We start from the raw sequence: 25,918 nt of genomic DNA, 5'->3' as shown, positions 1-25,918 counted from the left end.
GACGCACCTCAGTGGGAGGAAGACGCACCTCAGCACCTCAGTGAGAGGACGATGAGCCTCAGTGAGAGGACGACGCACCTCAGTGAGAAGAGGACGCACCTCAGTTAGAGGAGGATGCACCTCAGTGAGAGGAGGATGCACCTCAGCGAGAGGAGGACGCACCTCAGTGAGAAGAGGACGCACCTCAGTGGGAGGAGGACGCACCTCAGTGGGAGGAGGACGCACCTCAGTGGGAGGAGGACGCACCTCAGCACCTCAGTGAGAGGACGATGAGCCTCAGTGAGAGGACGACGCACCTCAGTGAGAAGAGGACGCACCTCAGTTAGAGGAGGATGCACCTCAGTGAGAGGAGGATGCACCTCAGCGAGAGGAGGACGCACCTCAGTGAGAAGAGGACGCACCTCAGTGAGAGGAGGATGCACCTCAGTGAGAGGAGGACACACCTCAGTGAGAGGACGATGAGCCTCAGTGAGAGGAGGACGCACCTCAGTGAGAAGAGGACGCACCTCAGTTAGAGGAGGATGCACCTCAGTGAGAGGAGGATGCACCTCAGCGAGAGGACGATGAGCCTCAGTGAGAGGAGGACGCACCTCAGTGAGAAGAGGACGCACCTCAGTTAGAGGAGGATGCACCTCAGTGAGAAGAGGATGCACCTCAGTTAGAGGAGGATGCACCTCAGTGAGAGGAGGATGCACCTCAGCGAGAGGAGGACGCACCTCAGCGAGAGGAGGACGCACCTCAGTGAGAGGAGGACGCACCTCAGTGAGAGGAGGATGCACCTCAGCGAGAGGAGGACGCACCTCAGTGAGAAGAGGACGCACCTCAGTGAGAGGAGGATGCACCTCAGTGAGAGGAGGACACACCTCAGTGAGAGGACGATGAGCCTCAGTGAGAGGAGGACGCACCTCAGTGAGAGGACGATGAGCCTCAGTGAGAGGAGGACGCACCTCAGCGAGAGGAGGACGCACCTCAGTGGGAAGGAGGATGCACCTCAGTGGGAGGAGGACGCACCTCAGCACCTCAGTGAGAGGACGATGAGCCTCAGTGAGAGGACGACGCACCTCAGTGAGAAGAGGACGCACCTCAGTTAGAGGAGGATGCACCTCAGCGAGAGGAGGACGCACCTCAGTGAGAAGAGGACGCACCTCAGTGAGAGGAGGATGCACCTCAGTGAGAGGACGATGAGCCTCAGTGAGAGGAGGACGCACCTCAGCGAGAGGAGGACACACCTCAGTGAGAGGACGATGAGCCTCAGTGAGAGGAGGACGCACCTCAGCGAGAGGAGGACGCACCTCAGTGAGAGGAGGACGCACCTCAGTGAGAGGACGATGAGCCTCAGTGAGAGGAGGACGCACCTCAGCGAGAGGAGGACGCACCTCAGTGAGAGGACGATGAGCCTCAGTGAGAGGAGGACGCACCTCAGCGAGAGGAGGACGCACCTCAGTGGGAAGGAGGATGCACCTCAGTGGGAGGAGGACGCACCTCAGCACCTCAGTGAGAGGACGATGAGCCTCAGTGAGAGGACGACGCACCTCAGTGAGAAGAGGACGCACCTCAGTTAGAGGAGGATGCACCTCAGCGAGAGGAGGACGCACCTCAGTGAGAAGAGGACGCACCTCAGTGAGAGGAGGATGCACCTCAGTGAGAGGACGATGAGCCTCAGTGAGAGGAGGACGCACCTCAGCGAGAGGAGGACACACCTCAGTGAGAGGACGATGAGCCTCAGTGAGAGGAGGACGCACCTCAGCGAGAGGAGGACGCACCTCAGTGAGAGGACGATGAGCCTCAGTGAGAGGAGGACGCACCTCAGCGAGAAGAGGACGCACCTCAGTGAGAGGACGATGAGCCTCAGTGAGAGGAGGACGCACCTCAGCGAGAGGAGGACGCACCTCAGTGAGAGGAGGACGCACCTCAGTGAGAAGAGGACGCACCTCAGTGAGAGGAGGATGCACCTCAGCGAGAGGAGGACGCACCTCAGCGAGAAGAGGACGCACCTCAGTGAGAGGAGGATGCACCTCAGTGAGAGGACGATGAGCCTCAGTGAGAGGAGGACGCACCTCAGCGAGAGGAGGACGCACCTCAGTGAGAGGACGATGAGCCTCAGTGAGAGGAGGACGCACCTCAGCGAGAGGAGGACGCACCTCAGTGAGAGGAGGACGCACCTCAGTGAGAGGAGGACGCACCTCAGTGAGAGGACGATGAGCCTCAGTGAGAGGACGACGCACCTCAGCGAGAGGAGGACGCACCTCAGTGAGAGGACGCACCTCAGTGAGAGGAGGACGCACCTCAGTGAGAGGAGGACGCACCTCAGTGAGAGGTCTCATCTCTCAGGCAGAGTTCAAACAGGATGGACCTGGGGGAGTTGCACAGACTGTCCCATATCTCTTCCTGCTTTGCCTAAGCACACAAGTGAGGGTATTACTTGTATCTTTAAAGTTCCTAAGTAATCTGGTACTGATAAGATCTCTGAGATTCATGTCAAACTAATGTGGTAATCCAACCTTGTGTGTTAGTTCAACTCCTCTCCTAACAGTGAATAGAACAAGTAGGCAGAAAATTATTTCAAGTCAAGCATACCTGAACAATGACAACTTGATCTCACTAAGCTTTACAGAGCAGCAAAATACACTTTTTTTTTTTGAGATGTAGTCTCACTTTGTCACCCAGACTAAAGTGCAGGGGTGCAATCGAGATTACACCACCACACCCAGCTAATTTTTGTTATGTTTGGTAGAGACGGTTTCACCATGTTGGCCAGGCTGGTCTTGAACTCCTGACCTCAAGTAATCCACCCACCTCAGCCTCCCAAAGTGCTGGGATTACAGGCATGAGCCACAGCACCCAGCCATTCTTATTACGTGTGCATGAAACATTCCACAGAATACACCATATTCTGGGGCTTAAGACAAGCCTCAACACTGAAATCACAGAATATGTTCTCTGACTACAACTAATTTAGAAATTGTTAACAGGAGATATTTGAAAATCCCCAAATATTTGGAAATGAAATAACATATTTCCAAATAGTAAGTGGGTAAAAGAAGAAATTAAAAGGGAAATTAGAAAATATTTTCAACTGAATGAAGATGAAAATGAATAAACATTTCCAAATTTGTGAAATGTGGCTAAACAATGCTTAGAGGGAAATTTATATTATAGTTTTGAACACTTGTTGGAAAAGACAGAAAATCTAAAGTCAATTATCTAAGCTAAGCCTTTACCTTAAGAAATTAGAAGAGACAGAAGAGCAAATGGAACCCAAAATCAGCAGAAAAAAGGAAATAATAAAGAGTAAAGTGGAAATCAATGAAAAAGAAAACAAACAAAATCACTAAAACCAACAACTGGCTCTTTGAAAAAACTCAAACTGATAACTTCCAGTAAGACTGAACAAAATGGAAAGAGAGAAAATACAAGGCACATTTCAGCAAATTTCTGGATAACAGGCAGTATGTGCTGGTACTTACTACATGCAAGATAACAGCATACGCACTTTGCCTGGCCTACTGTACTGATCCCATAATAAACTACAAAGTGGGTACTATTATTAACTGCAGATATGAATTTTTTTCTTAAGAGACAGGGTCTGACCCTGTCACCCAGGGAGAGGCACAATCATAGATCACTGCAGCTTCAAACTGCTGGCCTCAAGTAATTCTCTCACCTCAGCGTTCCAAAGTGCTGGGATTACAGGTGCAAGCCTGGCGTCACAAATTATTTTTATATATGTACATTTACACATGTATGTCCATGCAAGGAAAAGAAAGTCTGAATATCCACACTGAAGGGATAATACTGGCTAAATCTTAGAGGAAAACTGAAATTTGGGTGAGCAGTCAGGTGAAATTTCTGCTTTATAATCTATACATTTTTATTAAAAAAATTTATTCCATGTATATTTTTAATTGGAACAAAAATGCATCAGACATTTAAAAGACTGAATTACACAAACAAAAGTAAGCATAGAATAAATATATGGGTTTTACTGGTTTGGATAAAGGCAAGAGATTACGAAAGTCCATCCACGATAAAGAACTCCTATAATCCAAAACAAAAAACTTAATTAAAAAATGGGCAAAAGGGCCAGGCGCAGTGAAACCTCGTCTCTAATAAAAATACAAAAAATTAGCCAGGCACGGTGGCAGGCACCTGTAATCCCAGCTACTCGGGAGGCTGAGGCAGAAGAATCACTTGAACCCGGGAGGCAGAGGTTGCAATGAGCCGAGATTGCACCACTGCACTCCAGCCTGGGCAACAAGAGCCAAACTGTCTCCAAAGAAAAAAAAATGGGCAAAGGATTTGAATGGACATTTCTCCAGTGAATGTACACTAATGGTCAATAAGCATGTGAAAAGATGCTCAGAGTGACTCATCAACAGGGAAACGGGCAATGCAAATCAAAACAATGAGATGATGTACCTACTCACAAAAATTAGAATGGCTATCGTCAGAAAAGAAAAAGTGTTGGTGAGGGTGTGGAGAAATTGGAACCTTGGTATACTGCTGCAAAAATGTAAAACAATGTAGCCACTGTGGAAAACAGTTTACTGGTTCCTCAAAAAGTTCCATGTAGTGCCAGGTACAATGGCTTACACCTGAAATCTCAGCAACTCAGGAGTCTGAGGCAGGAAGATCCCTTGAAGCCAGGAGTATAAGACCAGCCTGGACAACACAGTGAGATTCTGTCTTTAATTAGTCAACTATGATGGCTGGGTAACCATGTGAATATACTTAATGCCAATGAACTGTACACACAAAAATGGTTAAAACGGTAAGCTTTATGGTATGTATATTTTACAATATTTAAATTTTTTAATTACATTTTTAAAAATTGTTACCAAAAAAATACTAAGAATCCATCCAAGTTATATAGAAAAGGAGTATCAGATCAAGCTTTCCAAAGTGCCAAAACTCACAAGATTACCTGGTTGCTTGCCCCATACCCAGCTTTCCAGAATTGACTTGGCCCTATATACAGGTGCAGGAGTTTCTTCTTCATCTTTTTTCTCTTTGTCATTCATATCTTCTTTCTTTGTTCCACTTGGTTCGACACTATCATCTGCAGAATTAAAAATATTTTAATCTGTAACTGCTTTTCAGAATGCCATACCATTAGTCTCTGCAAATGTCCCTCCCCGAAAAGTTACAACACACATCATTAACTGAATGTTTGCCCACTTAAAAATAAAATACATCAGTCACACCTGTAACAGATCCAGTACAATTTTCATAAAGAAACCAATATATCACCCAGGCACGGAGGCTCATGCCTGTAATCCCAGCATTTTGGGAAGCCAAGACGGGTAGATCACAAGGTCAGGAGATCAAGACCATCCTGGCTAACACGGTGAAACCCTGTCTCTACTAAAAATACAAAAAATTAGCCAGGCATGATGGCGGGCGCCTGTAATCCCAGCTACCCAGGAGGCTGAGGCAGGACAATGGTGTGAACCCTGGAGGCAGAGCTTGCAGTGACCGGAGATGGCGCCACTGTACTCCAGTCCAGGCAACAGAGCAAGACTCCGTATCAAAAAAAAAAAAAGAAAAAGAAACCAATATAACAAATTATTCAAAGCATGTCTTCCAAAATGATATTCCATCAACTTCCTAGCACATTTCACAACTGAGAAACTTAGTCTTTGATATTTACCTACTTCAATTTCACACCAATTGCTTTTTTCCAGTGAGTCCCAATGCTTGTGTATACATGGGAAAAGGGAGGGTGTAGAACAGGAGTAAGATTCAAAAATCTTTTAACTCTTTACAAGGCCCTACTCCACTGCCAACTGAGAAGCACTGCTATGCAGGGGCACTGTCACCGAGAGCAGAATTCAAGAGCACTGGGACACAAAGGAGAAGCTGAGAACAATGACTTTAGGCCACTGACAATGTGAAGTTTCAGTCAAAAACAATTGTCATAAAACTCCTTACATAGTAAGCGAAGAGAAGAGAGAACTAACCTTAACCTTGAAGTGTAAACACGTTCCATCACACAAGGCTATTACTAAACATCCAAACAACGTAATTAGAAAAATGTATCGAAATCGGTGAAAGACATGATATCCCATCCAAATTACAAATAATGAGTGACTAAAAATCTCTAAGGAAACAGATCCTCTGTTTACAACACTTCTGACACCAAATGGATGGACTTTTGCACCAGGCAATTCTCCAGTCCTCTGCAACACCCATCTACGTGTCCCACAGTGCAATTCAATTCTGAAACTAACTACCTAGAATTAGCACAGACCCCACAGGTTAATAACAGGAAAGAAAAGGTACAATGCTGAAAAAAACATCCAAAGAACTAATGGCTGAAAACTTCCTAAGTTCAGCAAATGACATAAACCTAGGCAGACTGAAGAATCTAGGCAGACTGAAGAAGCCCAAACAAGATAAATCCAAAAGAAGTCATGACTAGGCACATCACAATCAACTGCTAAACACTAAGGACAAAACCTTCTGAGAAGTGCCACAGAAAGCAGGTATAGAAGAGTGTGTTGTGGAGCCCGAAATTAGGGCTAAATATTACGTGCTGCCTTGACATCAGTAAAATCAAGAAGGCCTCAAATAGCCTAACCACAAGGTCTCCCCCGAGCTCTGCTCCCACGGATAAGGTCCCAAAGCCAAACAACCCTCCTTATCATGGAGACCCGACCCCAGCCTGCTCATCCCTGCCGATCCAGAGTTATTCAAACAAGCCAATCACATCTTCCCATGGAAGCAAAGTCATCTCACCCTCTTCTTACTACAAAATGTGCCTCCCACAGCCCCTGGTGGTTCACTCTGTTCCCAAGTGCAGCCCCCATGTGGCATGCGGTGTCCCCCACCTCCAGGGCTGTAAGCATGCATGACTAATAAACGGCTATTTCATCTGTCCAGTGTCAGTGTCCTATGTTCAGCCATCCCATATCCCTAGGGCAGGAATCTTCTAGGGTTATAAACAGAACTTTAATCAACCTCTCCTTGGTTATTTTACTGGTTCCATGATACAGCATCTTCTGTGCAAAAGATCTGAACAGAAACTTCACAGAGGATACAAGAGTGGCAAAGAACATGATATTCAGCATCATTAGCCATTACGGAAATGCAAATTTAAACCACAATGAGATCCCACTAGACTTGTTAGAACGGCTCAACTAAAAATCACTGATAACACCAAGAGCTAACAAAGACACAAAGCAACAGAAACATGACAGATTACCAGCGGGAATGCAAACTAAAACAGCCACTTTGGAACAGTTCAGCACATGATCCAGCTTTCATACTACTAGGTCTTTATCCTAGGGAAATGGAAACTATATTCACACAAAATCTGTACAGAAATGCTCACAGCAGGATTACAATTGCAAAAGAAACATGGAAACAACCACAAGGTCCTACAACAGCAGAATGGATAAACACAATGTGGTACATCCAAATGATGAAATACTATTCAGCAATAAAAATAACTATTAATACACAGAACAACAGATAAACCTCAAACATATAACTGGGAATAAATGAAGATGGTTTCAAAACTGTTAAGGTATGATTCCACTTACATGACATTCTCAAAAAGAATACCCTATCCTGATGGAGAACAGATCAGTGGTTGCCAGGGTACGAGGCCAGGGAACATGTGATAAAAAGGAGTAGCACAAGGGAGCTTTTGGGGTGATGAAACTTCTCCATCCTGATGATGGCGGGGGTTACATGAATCTACAGAACTCGTAATTTACTTAACTAGGGATCATAATAAAATAAATCTCATATAAGTTTTTTAATTAAAAAAATGTTAGCTGGGTGCGGTGGCTCATACCTGTAATCCCAGCTACTTGGGAGGCTGAGGCAGGAGAATAGCTTGAACCTGGAAGGCAGTTCACGCCATTCAAAAACAAACAACAACAAAAAAGTGAAAATAACCTAACATGTACTATACAAAGCATCTGGCCTAACAACAACACATTACCCTTTTAAATCTTTACAAACAACCTTGAAGGAGGCAGGCTTTGCTGTCTCCAGTTTACCAAGGTAGACATCTGGGATCACAGAATACAGAGTAGAACCCAGCCAGGAACACAGCTCAGGTGAGAACACAGGTGCTGGCACTAAATGCCAGACTCTGCACTACATGTATGTGTGCATGTGAGTATGTGTGCGTGTGTGTGTGCGCGTGTGTGTGTGGTCACTAACCACAGCCCAGGGGCCAAACCCAGTCCACAGCCTCTTTCTGTATGGTCTGAAAGGAAAGAAAGTATTTTACTTTTGTTGTTCTTTTGAGACAGTCTTGGCTCACCACAACCTCCGCCTTCCAGGTTCAGGCAATTCTCCCGGGTTCAAGTGATTCTCGTGCCTCAGCCTCTGAGTAGCTGGGATTACAGGTGTGCACCATCATGCCCAGTTAATTTTTTTGTTTTTAGTAGAGATGGGGTTTCACCATGTTGGCCAGGCTGGTCTCAACTCCTGACCTCAGATGATCCACCCACCTCGGCCTCCCAAAGTGCTGGGATTACCGGTGTGAGCCACCACGCCCGGCCACCGTATTTTATATTTTTTAATGACTGAAAAATAATCAAAAGGAAAACAGTAGTTTGTGACTTGCAAACATTCTGTGAACGTCATCTTTTGGTGTCCATAAATAGAGTTTACAGAAGGAACCTCCCCTGCCCACTGACGTAGTATTGTCTGTGGCTACTTTCGCACTACAGCTGCAAGGGCCCCTGGCTATGACAGAGACCATATGGTCCACTGAGAGCTTAAAATATTTACTATCTGGCCCTTTAGAGAAAGTGTGCCACCCCTACCCTACATCTGGCTATAAATTTTACAAATAAAAAAAATGCAACATTCATAATTTTAAACTCAGTACACTGGAACACTGCTCATCTCCCTTCTTCAAGACGAAAAGCTGCGACAGTCACCAGGAAGCAGACAAGAACCCTAAGTACACCTCAAGTGTTATTCTCAGGAGCATAAATTACAATACTTTACAATAGCAAAAGCAGGATGAAGTCACTGGTGGCCATGAAAACAACCAAGAATAATTAGCACCATCAGCTCAAAGACCACACCACATCAGCTTCAATATTTGTCTACTTTTCCTTTCACTACTGTAGGGTTCAAAGTATACATAGAGAAAATTGAACACATACTGCCCAAACACAATGCTTATAGAATGCTGGAGAGAAGGGAAGCGAGACCTCCCATTGGCCAGGTGTGGTGGCTCACGGCTGTAATCCCAGCACTTTGAGAGGCCAATGTGGGAGGATCACTTGAACCTAGGAGATCAACACCAGCCTGGCCAACACGGCAAAACCCCATCTCTATTAAAAACACAAAATCAGGCTGGGCGCAATAGCTCACATCCGTAATCCTAGCAGTTTGGGAGGCCGAGGTGAGAGGATCACTTGAGGTCACGAGTTCAAGACCAGCCTGGCCAAGATGGTGAAATCCGTCTTTACTAAAAATACAACAATTAGCTGGGCGTGGTGGAGGGCACCTGTAATCCCAGCTACCCAGGAGGCTGAGGCAGAGAACTGCTTGAACCCGGAGGCAGTGGCTGCAGTGAGCCGAGATCATGCCACTGCCCTCCAGCCTAAGCAACAGAGCAAGACTGCCTCGCGAGAGGAAAACACAAAGAAAAAAATTCATCAAATGTAATGAATAAAACATATACTTTGGATTTTTCCATGTACTTAGCTTTTCTTGAAAAAAAAAAATTTGAAAAAATGTATTCAGTGTATCTAATACTGAAATGGAGACAAGACTTAATGTTAAAGAAAAAACAAAACAAAAGCTCTATAGGCACTGACATGGAAAAGAGATTTAATGTTAAAAAAAAAACTTTATAGTAATACCTCCCTATGAGAAGTGCTATATTAAATATAAACCTACTATGTTGTTTAAAAAAAAAAAGATGAAAATCAAAAGCACTATGCAGAGTGAAAGAAGCCAGACAGAGAAGAACCTGACTACATGATTCAATTTATGGAGTTCTAGAACCGGCACAATCTGTCAATGTTAGAGAAACATCAGACCAGTTATTGACTCTGGGAAGAAGGGGCAGGACACGAGAGAACTTTCCGAGCAAGAGTCATGATAAAGATGTGGGTTACACAGGTTACATTTGTCAAAACTTGTGAAATGGTGAACTCAAAATAGATGCGTTTCATTATATATAAATTTTACCTGAAAGTCAAAAACATAAAGGTGAACTAGAATCGATTACATACATGAGTGTCTAAGGAACTAGGTGAGACAAACAGTGGATGGACAGACGGCAGGATGTGGAGCCAAACACGGTGGAGAACATGGGCGTGAGTCTGCAGCCACTCACTGTACACATCTGTCAGTTATTGTCCGTGTGTGTGTGAATATTTTCAAACAAACATAAAAAAAAAATAACCACGGGTAACTGCTTGACACTGAAACTGAATAGGGAGATTAATACTTTTTCCCATGGTTTGTTTCGGTTTTTTTTTAGATGCAGTCTCACTCTGTCACCAAGGCTAGAGTGCAGTAACACAATCTCAGCTCACTGCAACTTCCACCTCCTGGGTTCAAGCAATTCTCCTGCCTTGGCCTCCCAAGAAGCTGGGATTACAGGCGCCCGCCACCATGCCTGGCTAATTTTTGTATTTTTTAGTAGAGATGGGGTTTCACCATGTTGGCCAGGCTGGTCTCAAACTCCCAACCTCAAATGATCTGCCTGCCTCAGCCTCCCAAAGTGCTGGAATTACAGGCATGACCCACCGCACCGGTCCCCACATATTTTCAAGTGGACACTATCCCAATTCATTCTATAAAAGAAGAAGAAATACTTTCTTCAGTCTAATGCTCTCCCAACTGAGCTATTTCAGCTTAGAAGAAATACCTTCTAAAGTGGTAGCTTTATCCATGTTGATGACTCTCAAGTAGGAGGACCAACAAACTTCAACAACGGGTCTCAACCAAGGATCTTTCCTGCTTCAACAATGGGTCTCAACCAAGGATCTTTCCCGCCTCAACAACGGGTCTCAACCAAGGATCTTTTCCAATTCAACAAGTTTAGGGTGTATACAAGCACCCATTTTTTTTAAACCTCAATGGGGATTCTGAAACACAGCCACAGTTATGAACAACCTAATGATAGTCTTACCGAGCTTTCAAAACTACAATACTAAATAAGATTGTTCAGTGGCATTTCGTTGCAGGCCAAAGGCTTCCAAAAAGTGTTTAATATACTCCCAAAGAACACCACAAATGCAGCAAGACGGTTTTGCAATAAAAATGCCTTCAATTCACATAAAACAATAAAATCCGGGCAGCTTGTATTAACTACCATTTTAGACAACAATCTCCAAAGTAAAAAGCAAAACTTCAAAGAGTTAAGCTCAAAGCTCCTATTCCTATAGCGCATTACAAAATTTCTATAAAATGCATTTTATAATGGTCTTTACAAAATAAAAAACACTAGTTAAAGGCCCTTACCTTTTCTAGGAGGGAGCTCTCCATTCTGGGTTGATTCTGTTCCAGTGTATACAATTTCTCCATCTTTAACCATTTCGTTCCACAGACCACAGAGCCCATCTCTTGTGAATGCAAGCTGGCAATGATAAACGAGATAAGTTTACAGAGTGCTCACACTCACACCGCAATTTTTAAAGAATGATATGGGAAAAAAATCTCAATCCCCCTTATGTATTCAATCACTCAGTAATAAAATCAATGATTTACTAAATTAGTGACTTAAACATTTCATGAAAGTCATCCAAGAAATATAAGTGAAAAGGTGCACAACAGTGTCAATACTAGGCTACCTCTTGTGTAACATACAAGAAAAAAGACACGTGGTCCGGCGAAGTCACTCATGCCTGTAATCCCAGCACTTATGGGAGGCCAAGGGGGGCAGATCACCTGAGATGAGGAATTTGAGACCAGCCTGGCCAACACGGTGAAACCCCATCTCTACTAAAAATATAAAAACATTAGCCAGGTATGGTGGCATGCGCCTGTAATCCCAGCTACTCAGGAAGCTGAGGCAGGAGAATCGCTTGAACCCAGGAGGCGGAGGTTGCAGTAGGCTGAGATCGCGCCACTGCACTCAGCCTCAGTGACAAGAACAAGACTTGGTCTCAAAAAAAAAAAGAAAAGAAAAAAAAGACACACACAAACAAACACACATGCATGTGCTCTGAAAAGATAAACCAAAAGCAAGTATCAATGACTACCTGTGGGGAAATAGGGAGGGAATATGGGCAAAGGCAGCAGGACCAGAAAAAGCAACAACATTTTAAGTATACTTTGTGCCTTTACTTCTGAAATATACATGACTTTCATCCTCAAAAATAAAATTAAATCATAAAAAAGCAAAATCTACAACTGGCAACAAGCAAATTAACCCACGCATATACAAAGAAAAGTATGTCAAAGGACTTTTGAACTATACATAATTAATAGAATATACTATAATGAAAAATAAAATCTTATATTTATTGGTATTGATAATATTGTCACAATTTTAGAACTACTTCACGTTGCACAATAAAGCAATGTAAATATAGTAAAACATGTTTATGATAAAGTATTAAATGTTATTAGAAATTAAGACTTTAGGCCACTCATGGTGGCTAACACCTGTAATCCCAGCATTTGGGAGGCCAAGGTAGGTAAATCACTTGAGGTCAGGAGTTCATGACCAGCCTGGCCAACATGGTGAAACCCCACCTCTACTAAAAATATAAAAACTTAGCCAGGTGTGCTGGTGCATGCCTGTAATCCCAGTCCCTCGGGAGGCTGAAGCAGACTAGCACGAACCCAGGAGGCAGAGGTTTCAGTGAGCCGAGATTGTGCCAATGCACTCCAGCCTGGGCAAATAGAGCGAGACTCTATCTCAAAACAACAATAATAATAATAATAATTAAGGTTTTCAGTATAAAAGAGGAAAAATATCAAAGAAATTTTAAAAAACAACTTAAATTGGAAATCTATGAACTTTATTTTTACATATGTTTGCTTACTCTGTTTTTTGGAAGGACCAGAATCAATGGCAACCTGACATCAGGCACCCAGATTTTGGTCTCTGAGTACCATTTCCCAATAAAAGAAGCTAGGACTCTTGGGGAAAATAAGATTCAAGGGCCAGGGCAGACAAAGATGAGTCTGGAATATCTTGTTTCTTCAAACAAAAAGCTATTCATGGCCGGGTGCGGTGGCTCACGCCTATAATCCTAGCACTATGGGAGGCTGAGGCAGGCAGATCACTTAAGGTCAGGAGTTCAAGACCAGCCTGGCCAACATGGTGAAACCTCGTCTCTTCTAAAACTACAAAAATTAGTTGGGCGTGGTGGCAGATGTCCATAATCCCAGCTACTTGGGAGGCTGAGGCAGGAGAATAGCTTGAACCCAGGAGGCGGAGGTTGCAGTGGGCCAAGACTGTGCCACTGCACTCCAGCCTGGGTGACAGAGCAAGACGTTATCTCAAAAAAAAAAAAAAAAAAAAAAAAAAAAGCAGCTGTTCAAAGACTGATAGGGACTCCTGGCCAAATTTATAATAATTATAATAACTGTGAGCATCAAAATCAAAAACACCTTTGCTTGTCAACATTTATGAGTCAGAAAAGGCCCAGAACAGGAAAAGGGGTCATTTCAGACACTGGGGGAAGGCATCCATTCTGAAAACTGTGTATGCAACAGAAGCCCCCTTGTCTGGCAAAAAAAAAAAAAAAAAAAAAAAAAAAAAAAAAAAAGCCATTTTTAATTAAAAGAGACTCAGATGTTTGCCCATCTTTTTTTTTTTTTTTTAACTTCTGTGGATACACGCTAGTTGTATGTATATATGGGTATGTATATATGAGCTATTTTCACACAGGCATACTATGCGTAATAATCACATCAGAGTAAATGGAGTACTCAATAACTATGCATTTATTCATTGTGTTACAAACAATCCAATTATACTTTGTTATTTTTAAATGGACAATAAATTGACTGTAGTCATCCTGTAATGCTGTCAAGTACTAGATTTTATACATTCTATCTTTTTTTTTTTTGGAGACAGATCTTGCTCTGGCGCTAGGCTGGAGGGCAGTGCTGCGATCTTGGCTCAGTGCAACCTTCACCTTTCAGGTTCAAGCGATTCTCCTGCCTCAGCCTCCCGAGTAGCAGGGACTACAGGCTCATGCCACCATACCCAGCTAATTTTTGTAGTTTTGGTAGAGATGGGGTTTCACCATGTCGGTGAGGATGGTCTGGGTCTCTTGACCTCATGATCCACCTGCCTTGGCCTCCCAAAGTGCTGGGATTACAGGCGTGAGCCACTGTATCCAGCCCTATCCAATTCCATTTTTATACCCATTAACCGTCTGTACTTCACCCCCACTTTATCCTTCCCTGTCTCTGATCACCATCATTCTACTCTATCTCCATGAGTTCAATTGCTTTCATTTGCTTAGCTCCTACAAATTAGTGAGAACATGCAAAGTTTGTTTTTCTGGATCTGGCTCAGTGACATTCTGTCCCAGACTTAACATAATGACCTCCAGTTCTATCCATGTTGTTGCAAATGACAGTATCCCATTCTTTTTTATGGTTGAACAGTACTCCATTGAGTATATATACCACATTTTCTTCACCTATTCATCTGCTGGGGGACACTAAGGTCACTTCTAAATCTTGGCTATTGAAAATAGTGCTGCAACAAACATGAGAATGTACATATTTCTTCAACATACTGAAATTCTTTCCTCTGGGTATATACCTACCAGTGGGATTGCTGAATCATATAAACTATTTTTAGTTTTTTGAGGAACCTTCAAGCTAATCTCCATAATGGCTGTGCTAATTTATATTCCCACCAACAGCATACAAGGGTTCCCTTTTCTCTATATCCTTGCCAGCATTTGTTCTTGTTTGCCTTTGGATATAAGCCATTTTAATTAGGGTGAGATAATATCTCATTGTAGTTTTGATTTGCATTTCTCTGATGATCACTCATGTTGAGCACCTGCTCATATTGCCTGTTCGTCATTGGTATATCTTCTTTTCAGAAATGTCTATTCAAATCGTTTGCCCATTTGTATTGGATTATTAGATTTTTTTTCCTACAGAGTTGCTTGAGCTGCTTATATATTCTGGTTATTAATCCCTTATCTGATGGGTAATTTGCAAGTATTTTCTCCCATTCTGTGGGCTGTCTTTTCATTTTGTTGACTGTTTCCTTTGCTGTGCAGAAGCTTTTTAACTCGATGTGATCCCATGTGTCCAGTTTAGCTTTGGGTGCCTGTGTTTATGAAGTATTACTCAAGAAATCATTATCCAGCGCAATGTCCTGGAGAGTTTCCCCAATGTTTTCTTTTAGCATTTTCATAGTCTGAAGTCTCAGGCATAAGTCTTTACTCCATTTTGACGTGATTTCTGTACGTGGCGAGAGACAGCGGTCTAGTTTCCCTTTTCTGCGTGTGGGTGTCTCACTTTCCCAGCACCATTTATCATTAGGACTATCCTTTCCCTCACGTGTCCTCCGGACACCTCAAAGATGAGTTCACTGTAGATGGATGGATTTATTTCTGGGTTCTCTATTCTGTTCCACTGGTCGACGTGTCTGCTTTTATACCAGTACCATGCTGTGTTGGTTATACCTTTGTAGTAACCTTTGCACTTGATCTAAGCCAAAAAAGACCAGGAAGTGACTGTAGCGTAATTTCAAGTCAGGCAATGCAATTTCTCCAGTTTTGTTTTTCGCTCAGGATGGCTTTGGCTATTCTCTTTTATGATTCCATATAAATTTCAGGATTTTTTTTTCTATTTCTGTGAAGAGTATCATTGGTATTTTGATAGGGATTACACTGAACCTGTAGATTGTTCTGGGTAGTACAGACATTTTAACAATATTGATTCTTCCAATCCATGAACATGGAGTATCTTTTCCTTTTTCGTGTATCTTCTTCAGTTTCCTGCATCAGTGCTTTACAGTTTTCATAGCAGAGATCTTTTCACTTCTTGGGTTAGGTTTATTCCTATGTATTTTACTTTATTTGTAGCTATTATAAATGGAATTATTTTTCTTGATTTATTTCTCATACTGTTCACTGCTAACATATAGAAATGCTACTGATTTGGCCGGGTGCAGTGGCTCATACCTGTAATCCCAGCACTTTGGGAGGCCGACGCTGGCGGATCACCTGAGGTCAGGAGTTCAAGACCAGCCTGGCCAATGTGGTGAAACCCTGTCTCTACTAAAAATACAAAAATTAGCCAGGTGTGGTGGCAGGCGCCTGTAATCCCAGCTACTCAGGTGGCTAAGGCAGGAGGATCGCTTGAACCTAGGAGGCAGAGGTTGCAGTGAGCCAAGAGTGTGCCACTGCTTTCCAGCCTGGGCCACAGAGTGAGACTCCACCTCAAAAAAAAAAAAAAAGAAAAGAAAGAAATGTTACTGATTTTAGTATGTTAATTTAGTACCCTGCAATTTTACTGAATTTATTAGTTCTAATCATTTTTTGGTGGAGTTTTTAGGTTTTTCCAAATACAACAATCATCTGCAAACATGAATAATTTGGCTTCTTCATTTCCAATTTGGATGCCCTTTTTTTTTATTATTATTTTTTTCTGAGATGCAGTCTTACTCTGTAGCCCAGGCTGGAATATAGTGGCACAATCTCAGCTCACAGCAATCTCCGCTTCCGGGATTCAAGCGATTTCCCTGCCTCAACCTCCCAAGTAGCTGGGACAACAGGTACCCGCCACCACACTCAGCTAGTTTTTATATTTTTAGTTGAGATAGGGTATCACCATGTTGAACAGGCTGGTCTCAAATTCCTGACCTCAAGCGATACACTCACCTCAGCCTCCCAAAGTGCTGGGATTACAGGTGTGAGTCACTGCACCCGGCCTTTATTTCTCTCTCTTATCTAACTCCTCTAACAAGGGCTTCCAGTATTATATTGAATAACAGTGGTGACAGTGGGCATCCTTGTCTTGTTCCAGATCTTAGAGGAAAGGCTTTCAGTTTTTCACCTTTCAGTATACTAGCTGTGTGTCAGTCGTATATGGCTTTTATTGCGTTGAGGTGTGTTCCTTCTGCAACCAGTTTAGGGTTTTTATTATGAAAGGATGTCAAATTTTATCAAATGCCTTTTTAGCATGAATTTAAATGATCACATGGTTTTTTATCCTTCATTCTATTGATATGACGTATCAAACTGATTGATTTGGATATGGTGAACCATCCTGGCATCCCTGGGATAAACCCCACTTTGGTCATGAAGAATGATCTTTTTAATGTGTTGCTGAATTCGGTTTCCTGGTATTTTGTTGAGTATTTTTGCTTCAATGTTCATCTGGGATACTGGCCTGTTTTCTTGATTATGTCTTTGTCTGGTTTTGGTATCAGGTATCAGGCCTTTTAGAATAAGTTTGGAAGTACTCCCTTCTCCTCTATTTTTCAGAATAGTTTCACTAGGATTGGTAATAGTTCTTTAAATGTTTGGTAAAACTCAGCAGTGAAGCCATTGGGTCCCGGGCTTTTCTTTGCTGGAAGACTTTTTACTATTACAGTTTCAATCTCATTACCTGTTATTGGTACGTTCAGGTTCTGGATTTCTTCATGGTTCAACCTTGGAAGGCTGTATGTGCCTGTGAAATTATCCATTGCTTTATCCTTTTGCTTTTTCTTTTTTTTTCCCTGAGACACAGTCTCACTCTGTCACCCAGGCTGCAGTGCAGTAACATGATCTCAGCTCACTGCAACCTTCACCCCCCAGGCTCAAGTGATTCTCGTGCCTCAGCCTCCCAAGTGGCTGGAATTACAAGCATGCAACACCACGCCTGGTTAATTTTTGTATTTTTAGTAGAGATGGAGTTTCACCATGTTGGCCAGACTGGTCTCAAAATCACAATCTCAGGTGATCCACCTGCCTCAGCCTCCCAAAGTGCTGGGATTACAGGCATGAGTCACCACGCCCAGCCTGCAAACTTATCTATTTCTTCCAGATTTTCCAATTTATTGACATATAGTTGTTCATAGTCTCTAATGACCCTTTGAATTTCTGCAATACCAGTTGTAATGCCTACTTTTTCACCTCTGATTTTATTTATTTGGGTCTTCTTTTTCTCTTAGCCTGCCTGAAGGCTTGCCAATTTCATTTATCTTTTAGAAAAACCAACTTTTCTTTTCATTGATCTTTTGTATTCTTTTCTTCATTTCAACTTCATGTTATTTCTGCTCTGATATTTATGATTTGTGTCCTAATTATGGGTTTGGTTAGCTCCTTCTTTTCTAGTTCTTTAAGATGTACCATTAGGTTATTTATTTGAAGTTTTTCTACTTTTTTGATTTAGGCACTTAGAGCTATAAATTTTCCTCTTAGTACTTCTTTCACTATATCCCACAGGTTTCGTATGCTGTGTTGCCATCGCCATTTGTTTCAAGAAATTGTTTAATTTCATTCTTAATTTTTTCATTGACCTGTTGGTCATTCAGGGGCACATTGTTTAATTCCCATGTGTTGGTGGAGTTTCCACAATTCCTCGTTATCGATTCGTTATCGATTTTTAGTTACAGTCCATTGTGATCAGAGAAGATACTTGACATAATTTTTTTAACTTTTTTATGGCAAAAGACAGGAATCTAGCTTCATTCTTCTGCATATGACTATTAAGTTTTCCCAGCACCATTTATTGAAGAGATTGTCTTTTCCCCAGTGTATGTTCTTGGTACCTTTGTCGAACATGAGTTTGCCATAGATGTGCAGATTTGTTTCTGGATTCTCTACTCTGTTCCGTTGGTCTATGTATCTGTTTTTATGCTAGTACCATGCTGTTTTGGTTACTATAGCTCTGTAGTATAATTTGCAGTCAGGTAACCTGATTCCTCCAGTTTGTTTCTTTTTAATTAGGAGAGCTTCAGCTATTCTGAGTCTTTTGTGGTCCAACATGAATTTTAGGATTTTTTGTTGTTGTTGTTTCTGTGAAGAATGTCATTGGCATTTCGCTAGGGATTGCACTGAATCAGTAGATTGCTTTGGGTAGTATGGACATTTTAACAATACTGATTCTTCCAATCCATAAACATGAAATATTTTTCCATTTTTTGTGTTCTCTTTAATTTCTTTCATCAGCATTTTAGAGTTTTCATTACAGAGATCTTTGTAATGATCTTCTTTGGTTACTTCCCAGGTATTTAATTTTATATGTGGCTACTGTAAATGGGATTACTTTTATAATTTCTTTTTCATATTGTTTACTATTGGCAAACAGAAATGCTACTGATTTTTGTATGTTGATTTTGTATACTGGAACTGTACTGAATTTATCAGCTCTAATCATTTTCTTGTGGAGTCTTTAGGTTTTTCCAAATATAAGATCATATCATCTGCAAACAAGGATAATTTGATTTCTTCCTTTCCAATGTGGATGCCTTTTATTTCTTTCTCTTGTCTCATTGCTCTAGCAAGAACTTCCAGTACTATGTTGCATAACGGTGGCCACACTGAGCATCCTTGTCATGTTCCAGATCTTGGAGGAAAGGCTTTCAGTTTTTCACCATTCAGTATGATACTAGTTGTGGGTCTATTATATACGGCTTTTATTATGTTGAGGTATGTTTCTTCCATAACCAGTTTTAACAGATTTTTATCATGAAAGGATGTTGAATTTTATCAAATGCTTTTTCAGCATCAATTGAAATAATCACATGGTTTTTATCCTTCTGTTGATACGAGGTATCACATCAATTGATTTGCACATGTTGAACCATCCTTGTATCCCAGGGATAAACCCCACATGGTCACAATGAATGATCTTTCTAATGTATTGCTGAATTTGGTTTGTTAGTATTTTGTTGAGGATATTTGCATCAATATTCATCAGAGACACTGGCCTGTGGTTTTCTTTCTTTGATGTGTCTTTGTCTGCTTTTAGTATCAAGTTTTGAATTTTTAATGACTTTAGTGGCCTAACTTATGGTCTATCTTTGCAGATGATCCATGTGCTAAAGAGAACAATGTACATTCTGCAGCCATCAGATGAAATGTTCTAGAAATATCTATTAAATCCATTTGGTCTATAGGGCAGATTAAGTTTGATGTTTCTTCGTTAATTTTGTCTGGAGGATCTGTCCAATGCTGAAAGCAGAGTGTTAAAGCCTCCATCTATTAATGTATTAAGCCCTCTCTCTCTCTTTAGCTCTAATATTTATGTATCCGGGTGCTCTAGTGTTGAGTGCATATATACATATATTTACAATAGTTATAGCCTCTTGCTGGAATGGCCCCTTTATCATTATATAATGACTTTTTTGGTCTCCTTTTATAGTTTCTGTCTTGAAATCTATTTGGTCTGATATAACTACTATGCTGTTTTTTGATTTCCATTTGCCTCTCCCTTTTTCCATCCCCCTGCACCATCCTGAGGAGACGGTCTCCAATTTGAAGAAGCAAGCAGCCAGTGAACTGCCTGTGGGGAGGGGCAGCCTCCAAGAGCCCAGGGCTTCAGTTCCACAACCATGATGGACCCACTTCTACCAATGAGGACCTAGGCTCCAGATAACAGCATGCCCTAGCCGACACCTTGACTACAGCCTTGTGACACCTGAAGTAGAGGATGGAACTAAGCTATGGCCAGACTCCTGACCCAGACAAACTGTGAGAGTATAAATGCATGCTATTACAAGCTGCCAAATTTGTGGTTGGTAACTTTTCTGTAACGACAGAAACCAAGCCAGCATTCTTCAGTTTTTGTCGAAGGAACAGCTTTCTCTCAGCACTCTTATTTTTTCTGTTCACATCACTAACAGGATAACTGCCATAAACATACTTGGAACCAAAACATATGACTTTTGGTAAAAATATCAGCTGGTGGGGGAGAGATAAACTCCTTCCTAAAAAGTGAGCCCTGGCCAGGTAGAGTGACTCGCATCTCTAATCCCAGCACCTTGGAAAACTGAGGCAAGAGAATCACTTGCGCCCAGGCATTCAAAACCAATCTAGGCAACATAGCAAGACCCTGTCTCTACAAAAAAATTTAAAAATTAGCAGAAGGCTGGGCATGGTGGCTCACACCTGTAATTCCAGCACTTGGGAGGCCAAGGCAGGTGAATTGTTTGAGCTCAGGAGTACAAGACCAGTCTGGGCAACATGGCGCAATGCCATCTCTACCAAAAATACAAAAAATTAGCCAGGGGTGGTGGTGTGCCTGTACTCCCAGCTACTTGGAGGCTGAGGTGGGAGAATTGCTTGAGACCAGGAGGTAGAGGCTGCAGTGAATTGAGATCACTCCACTATACTCCAGCCTGGCAACAGAGCAAGACCCTGTCCAAAAAAAAAAATTAAATTAAATTAAAATTTAAAAAATTAAAGTAATATAAAAAATAAAATTAAAAAGTGAGGCAAGAGCATTCAGAGCCCCTGAAGTTTAACGAGTGAATGGAAAGGTTTGACTCTTCTACTCATTCAGTCAGAGGAGGGCAGTGAAGACATGCACTGGGGTTCAGTCCAATCCCTACCACAGTGCACATAAGAGGCTAATGGTGGCCAGAACTCACAGCCCCACGTGGGCCGTGCTCTAGGAGTTACAGACTATCTTCAGGCACTCAAGGGAATATGACATTTGACCTGTGTCTTAAAGTAATAACGCAGAAAACAGAAACAGAGAAGATGAATTAAGAAGCTATCACTGGCCGGGCGCGGTGGCTCAAGCCTGTAATCCCAGCACTTTGGGAGGCCGAGACGGGCGGATCACAAGGTCAGGAGATCGAGACCATCCTGGCTAACATGGTGAAACCCCGTCTCTACTAAAAAATACAAAAAACTAGCTGGGCGAGGTGGCGGGCGCCTGTAGTCCCAGCTACTCAGGAGGCTGAGGCAGGAGAATGGCGTGAATCCGGGAGGCGGAGCTTGCAGTGAGCTGAGATCTGGCCACTGCACTCCAGCCTGGGTGACAGAGCGAGACTCCGTCTCAAAAAAAAAAAAAAAGAAGCTATCACTGGCCGGGCGCAGTGGCTCATGCCTGTAATCCCAGCACTTTGGGAGGCCGAAGCAGGTGGATCACGAGGTCAGGAGATTAAGACCATCCTGGCTAACATGGTGAAACCCTGTCTGTACTAAAAATACAAAAAATTAGCCAGGTGTGGTGGCACGCGCCTATAGGCCCAGCTACTCGGGGAGCTGAGGCAAGGGAATTGCTTGAAGCCGGGAGGCAGACATTGCAGTGAGCAGAGATCGCACCACTGCACTCCAGCGTGGGTGACAGAGTGGGACTGTATCTCGAAAAAAAAAAAAAGGCTATTACCAAGGGTCCAAAAAACAAAGGGTGAGAGTCGAAGTCAAGACAGGGAAAGTATAGTCTTTAAGATTTTTTCAGGCAGGGCACGATGGCTCACACCTGTAATCCCAGCACTTTGGGAGGCCAAGATGGGCAAACTGCTTGAGCCGAGGAGTTCGAGCCAGAGCAACATAGTGAAACCCAGTCTCTACAAAAAATACAAAAATTAACCAGCCGTGGTGGTATGCACCTGTAGTCCCACTACTCAGGAGACTGAGGTAGGAGGATCACCTGAGGCTGGGGAGCTGAAGGCTGCAGTGAGCCATGATGGTGCCACTGCATTCCAGCCTGGGCAACTGAGAGTGAGATCCTGACTTAAAAAAAAAAAGGAAATTATTTCAAATCACATAAGTTGAATCAAATGTGAAAAGGAAAATAAGGGAGGGAACAGAAGAGGAATTAGAATTAGTCCGTTTTAACCACTAGGATTTGCACTAACTACTGAACATAAACATGGAGCTCCTCCCCATTCCACCAACCCTCAATAAATATAGATCCACATCTCAGCAGAGTGAGCAGGGCTAGAGACTCAAATCTGGGAGTAGTCAACAAATGGACTGTAGATGATGTCCTGGCGAAGATGCCAACACCCAAGCAGAGAGGATGGACCACTGGCCAGCCTTGAAAGCACTCTGAGATTGCCCCACACTGGCTGGGCTCCATACATCAGTGTTCTGTGGTACAGCCTAGATTGAGAAACATTAGTGTTACAGAGGTACCATTAAAAAAAAAAAAAAGCCAAAAGATGAAACATTTAAAGACTAAGCCAAGGAGGAAGCCCAGTTTACATGGAAACAAGAATAATTACCACAGCCTTTCAATTATTACCTGGGTAGCATTGGGAAGGAAGAGGATAGGACAGACCTTGTCCTTGTGAGTGACAAGGAATTCTTTTCTGGAAGGTGGAGACTGGACTCCTGGAGGGACATGCACTGTAGGAGCCTCCTAGGAACTGATGATCCAAATGAATGTAAGCACCATTCAAAAAACAACTTAGGCACCTTAAAGGTGGAACATCACTAAGGCAATTAAAGCAAGCCTCACTGGAGGAGGCCTCCAAAGAGTCAGACTGTGGACAAGCAAAAGTGAAGCCCAGGAGAAGAGCTCTCCAGATCACAGACAGTACAGGATCCTGACGGAGGAAGCAGCAGCCTGGGAACAACTGGAAGACAGCTATGGCACTGGTGAGAACAGGGACTATAGGCAGGGTGTGGTGGCTCACGCTGTAATCCCAGAGCTTTGGGAGGCTAAGACAGAAGAATTGCTTGAGGCCAAGAGTTCAAGATCAGCCTGGGCAACGTGGTAAAACCGTGTCTCTACAAAAATGTAAAAATTAGCCAAGTGCATGGCACGCACCTGTAATCCTAGCTACTCAGGAGGCTGCAGCAGGAGGGTTACCTGCGCCCAGGAGTTTGAGGTTACAGTGAGCTCTGATCATACCACAGCACTCCAAACTGGGTGACAGAGACCCTATTCATTTAAAAAAAAAAAAGAAAAAAAGAATAGGACTTTCAATTCGTACAGTGAGAGTATTTATTTCTACAACTGTCTCCAATTAGCTTTTTATTAGTAGTTGACTTACCTAAACGTGCCCAGTAGGTTTTCAACTTTTGACTTTTTTGATTCAGATCCCAGATGCTTCTAATTAGATTATTTGGGCTGAGAACTCTTTTCTTTTCTTTTTTTTTTTTTTTTGAGACGGAGTCTCGCTCTGTCGCCCAGGCTGGAGTGCAGTGGCCGGATCTCAGCTCACTGCAAGCTCCGCCTCCCGGGTTCACGCCATTCTCCTGCCTCAGCCTCCCGAGTAGCTGGGACTACAGGCGCCCGCCACGTCGCCCGGCTAGTTTTTTTGTATTTTTAGTAGAGACGGGGTTTCACCGTGGTCTCGATCTCCTGACCTCGTGATCCGCCCGTCTCGGCCTCCCAAAGTGCTGGCTTGAGCCACCGCGCCCGGCCGAGAACTCTTTTCTAATTTGATCTCACTTTCCTATCTTACACCTCTGAAATGACATGGCAAGTAAAGGCACTTTCATCGTCAAAAGACCGCAGCAAAAGAGGCAGTAACAGGCTCACTTTTTGTAAGTTAGTAAACAGAAGCTCAGAGGTTCAATTACTTGACCAAAGGCCACACAACATTGAGGCTGTGAGAGGTGGGATTTGGGAAGAGGCCCAACTCCAAGGCTTATTTGCTTCCCACCAACACCATAACACACACCCACACCTGCAGCATGGCAGCCAGGGCAAGACTTCACGCTCCCATAAGTAGGCCACCAGTACTGTAATACCAATCAGAACTAGGCAAGCAAACCGTTAAGGCATTTTTTTTTTTTTTTTGGAGATGGAGTCTTGCTCTGTTGCCCAGGCTGGAGTGCAGTGGCGCGATCTCGGCTCACTGCAAGCTCCGCCTCCTGGGTTCACGCCATTCTCCTGCCTCAGCCCCCTGAGTAGCTGGGACTACAGGCACCCGCCACCACGCCTGGCTAATTTTTTGTATTTTTAGTAGAGATGGGGTTTCACTGTGTTAGCCAGGATGGTCTCAATCTCCCGACCTCATGATCCACCCACCTCAGCCTCCCAAAGTGCTGGGATTACAGGCATGAACCACCGTGCCCGGGCTGTTAAGGCATTTATTAAAATGACTATAGTCAGGCAATAAAATCCAAAACAGAATAATGTAACAAATGAATATCTGATTAACATATAGGTTAGAAAATGTTTCTTTTTCATGTCCTTACAATTTGACAGAGAAGTAATCTGTTCAAATATTTGCAGATGAGTAAAGGTATACGGCTTTTTTTCTTAAACCTACAGAAAAATACTAAACCCCTGCTGAACGTAGGACAACATATGGAAAAATGTTAAGAACAGGTTCCTAGAACAATTGAAAACGTCAGATAGGAACATTAAGTACGTCAATTTGAAGATATCCTAGAAGCAGCAAGGGAGTGAGGTCTTCCTAAAGCCTAAGACCCATGAGAGGAAGAAAGAGGCCCAGAGAACCTAAGCAAGCAGGGATGAGACAGAGAAGCAAAGCAGAGCTTCTGAGAGACTCCCAGGGCCCTCATACGGGAGAAAGAGGCCTGGCGGACCCCATGCTCTGAGCTGGAACCTCAAAGGACCACACACCAGAAATACAGGTGAGTGAGAAGTAGACCAGTCTTCACAGAAACCAGCCCAGTTTCGCATTCTCTCAATTTCCACTGGGCCTGCAGTGACCTAGGATTACCTAGAACATCCTCTCTGGAGGAAGATATTGTTACCCAGAGCCTCGATTTATTGCTACAATATTGCACATACAATATCTGGAACTAGAGCAAAAATAATAATGACAAAGATACAATACCACCTCATTGAAAAATGAAAAAAAATAGAAGTCAATAGAACAGACCAAGAGTGGATCCTGAAAACAGAAATATACAGAATTTTGTCATGGAAGATGAGCCTGAGGAATGAACTGAAGTGCTGACACTCTGCTCAGCAGACACCAGCTCGGGGCAATGGGGTGAGGGAAGTGGGAGAGCGAGACAAGGAGATCAGCGAAGCAACGGTATGAGGTATAGGACTTCACAGTCAGCTAAGCATGATTTCAGCCTACTCTGCCTATGTAGGAGCCATTCTTATTTCCTTTAATTTCCTAAAA

General features: G+C 43.0%; 1 protein-coding gene across 1 annotated transcript in view; it reads right to left on the bottom strand.

Moving 5' to 3' along the window:
• Positions 1-25,918, bottom strand: part of LOC104661520 (E3 ubiquitin-protein ligase HERC2-like) — a 228,152-nt gene that overhangs the window by 191,443 nt on the left and 10,791 nt on the right. Inside the window, 2 exon segments of the mRNA XM_030931658.1 lie at positions 4,925-5,059; positions 11,452-11,566. Of these exon segments, the coding sequence (XP_030787518.1) occupies positions 4,925-5,059; positions 11,452-11,566 (250 nt within the window).

The sequence above is a fragment of the Rhinopithecus roxellana genome, chromosome 5 (genome assembly GCF_007565055.1).
Source record: "Rhinopithecus roxellana isolate Shanxi Qingling chromosome 5, ASM756505v1, whole genome shotgun sequence".
NCBI lineage: Eukaryota > Metazoa > Chordata > Mammalia > Primates > Cercopithecidae > Rhinopithecus > Rhinopithecus roxellana.
The sequence above is the reverse complement of the archived record's forward strand: the minus strand, read 5'-3'. Positions and strand labels throughout refer to the sequence as shown.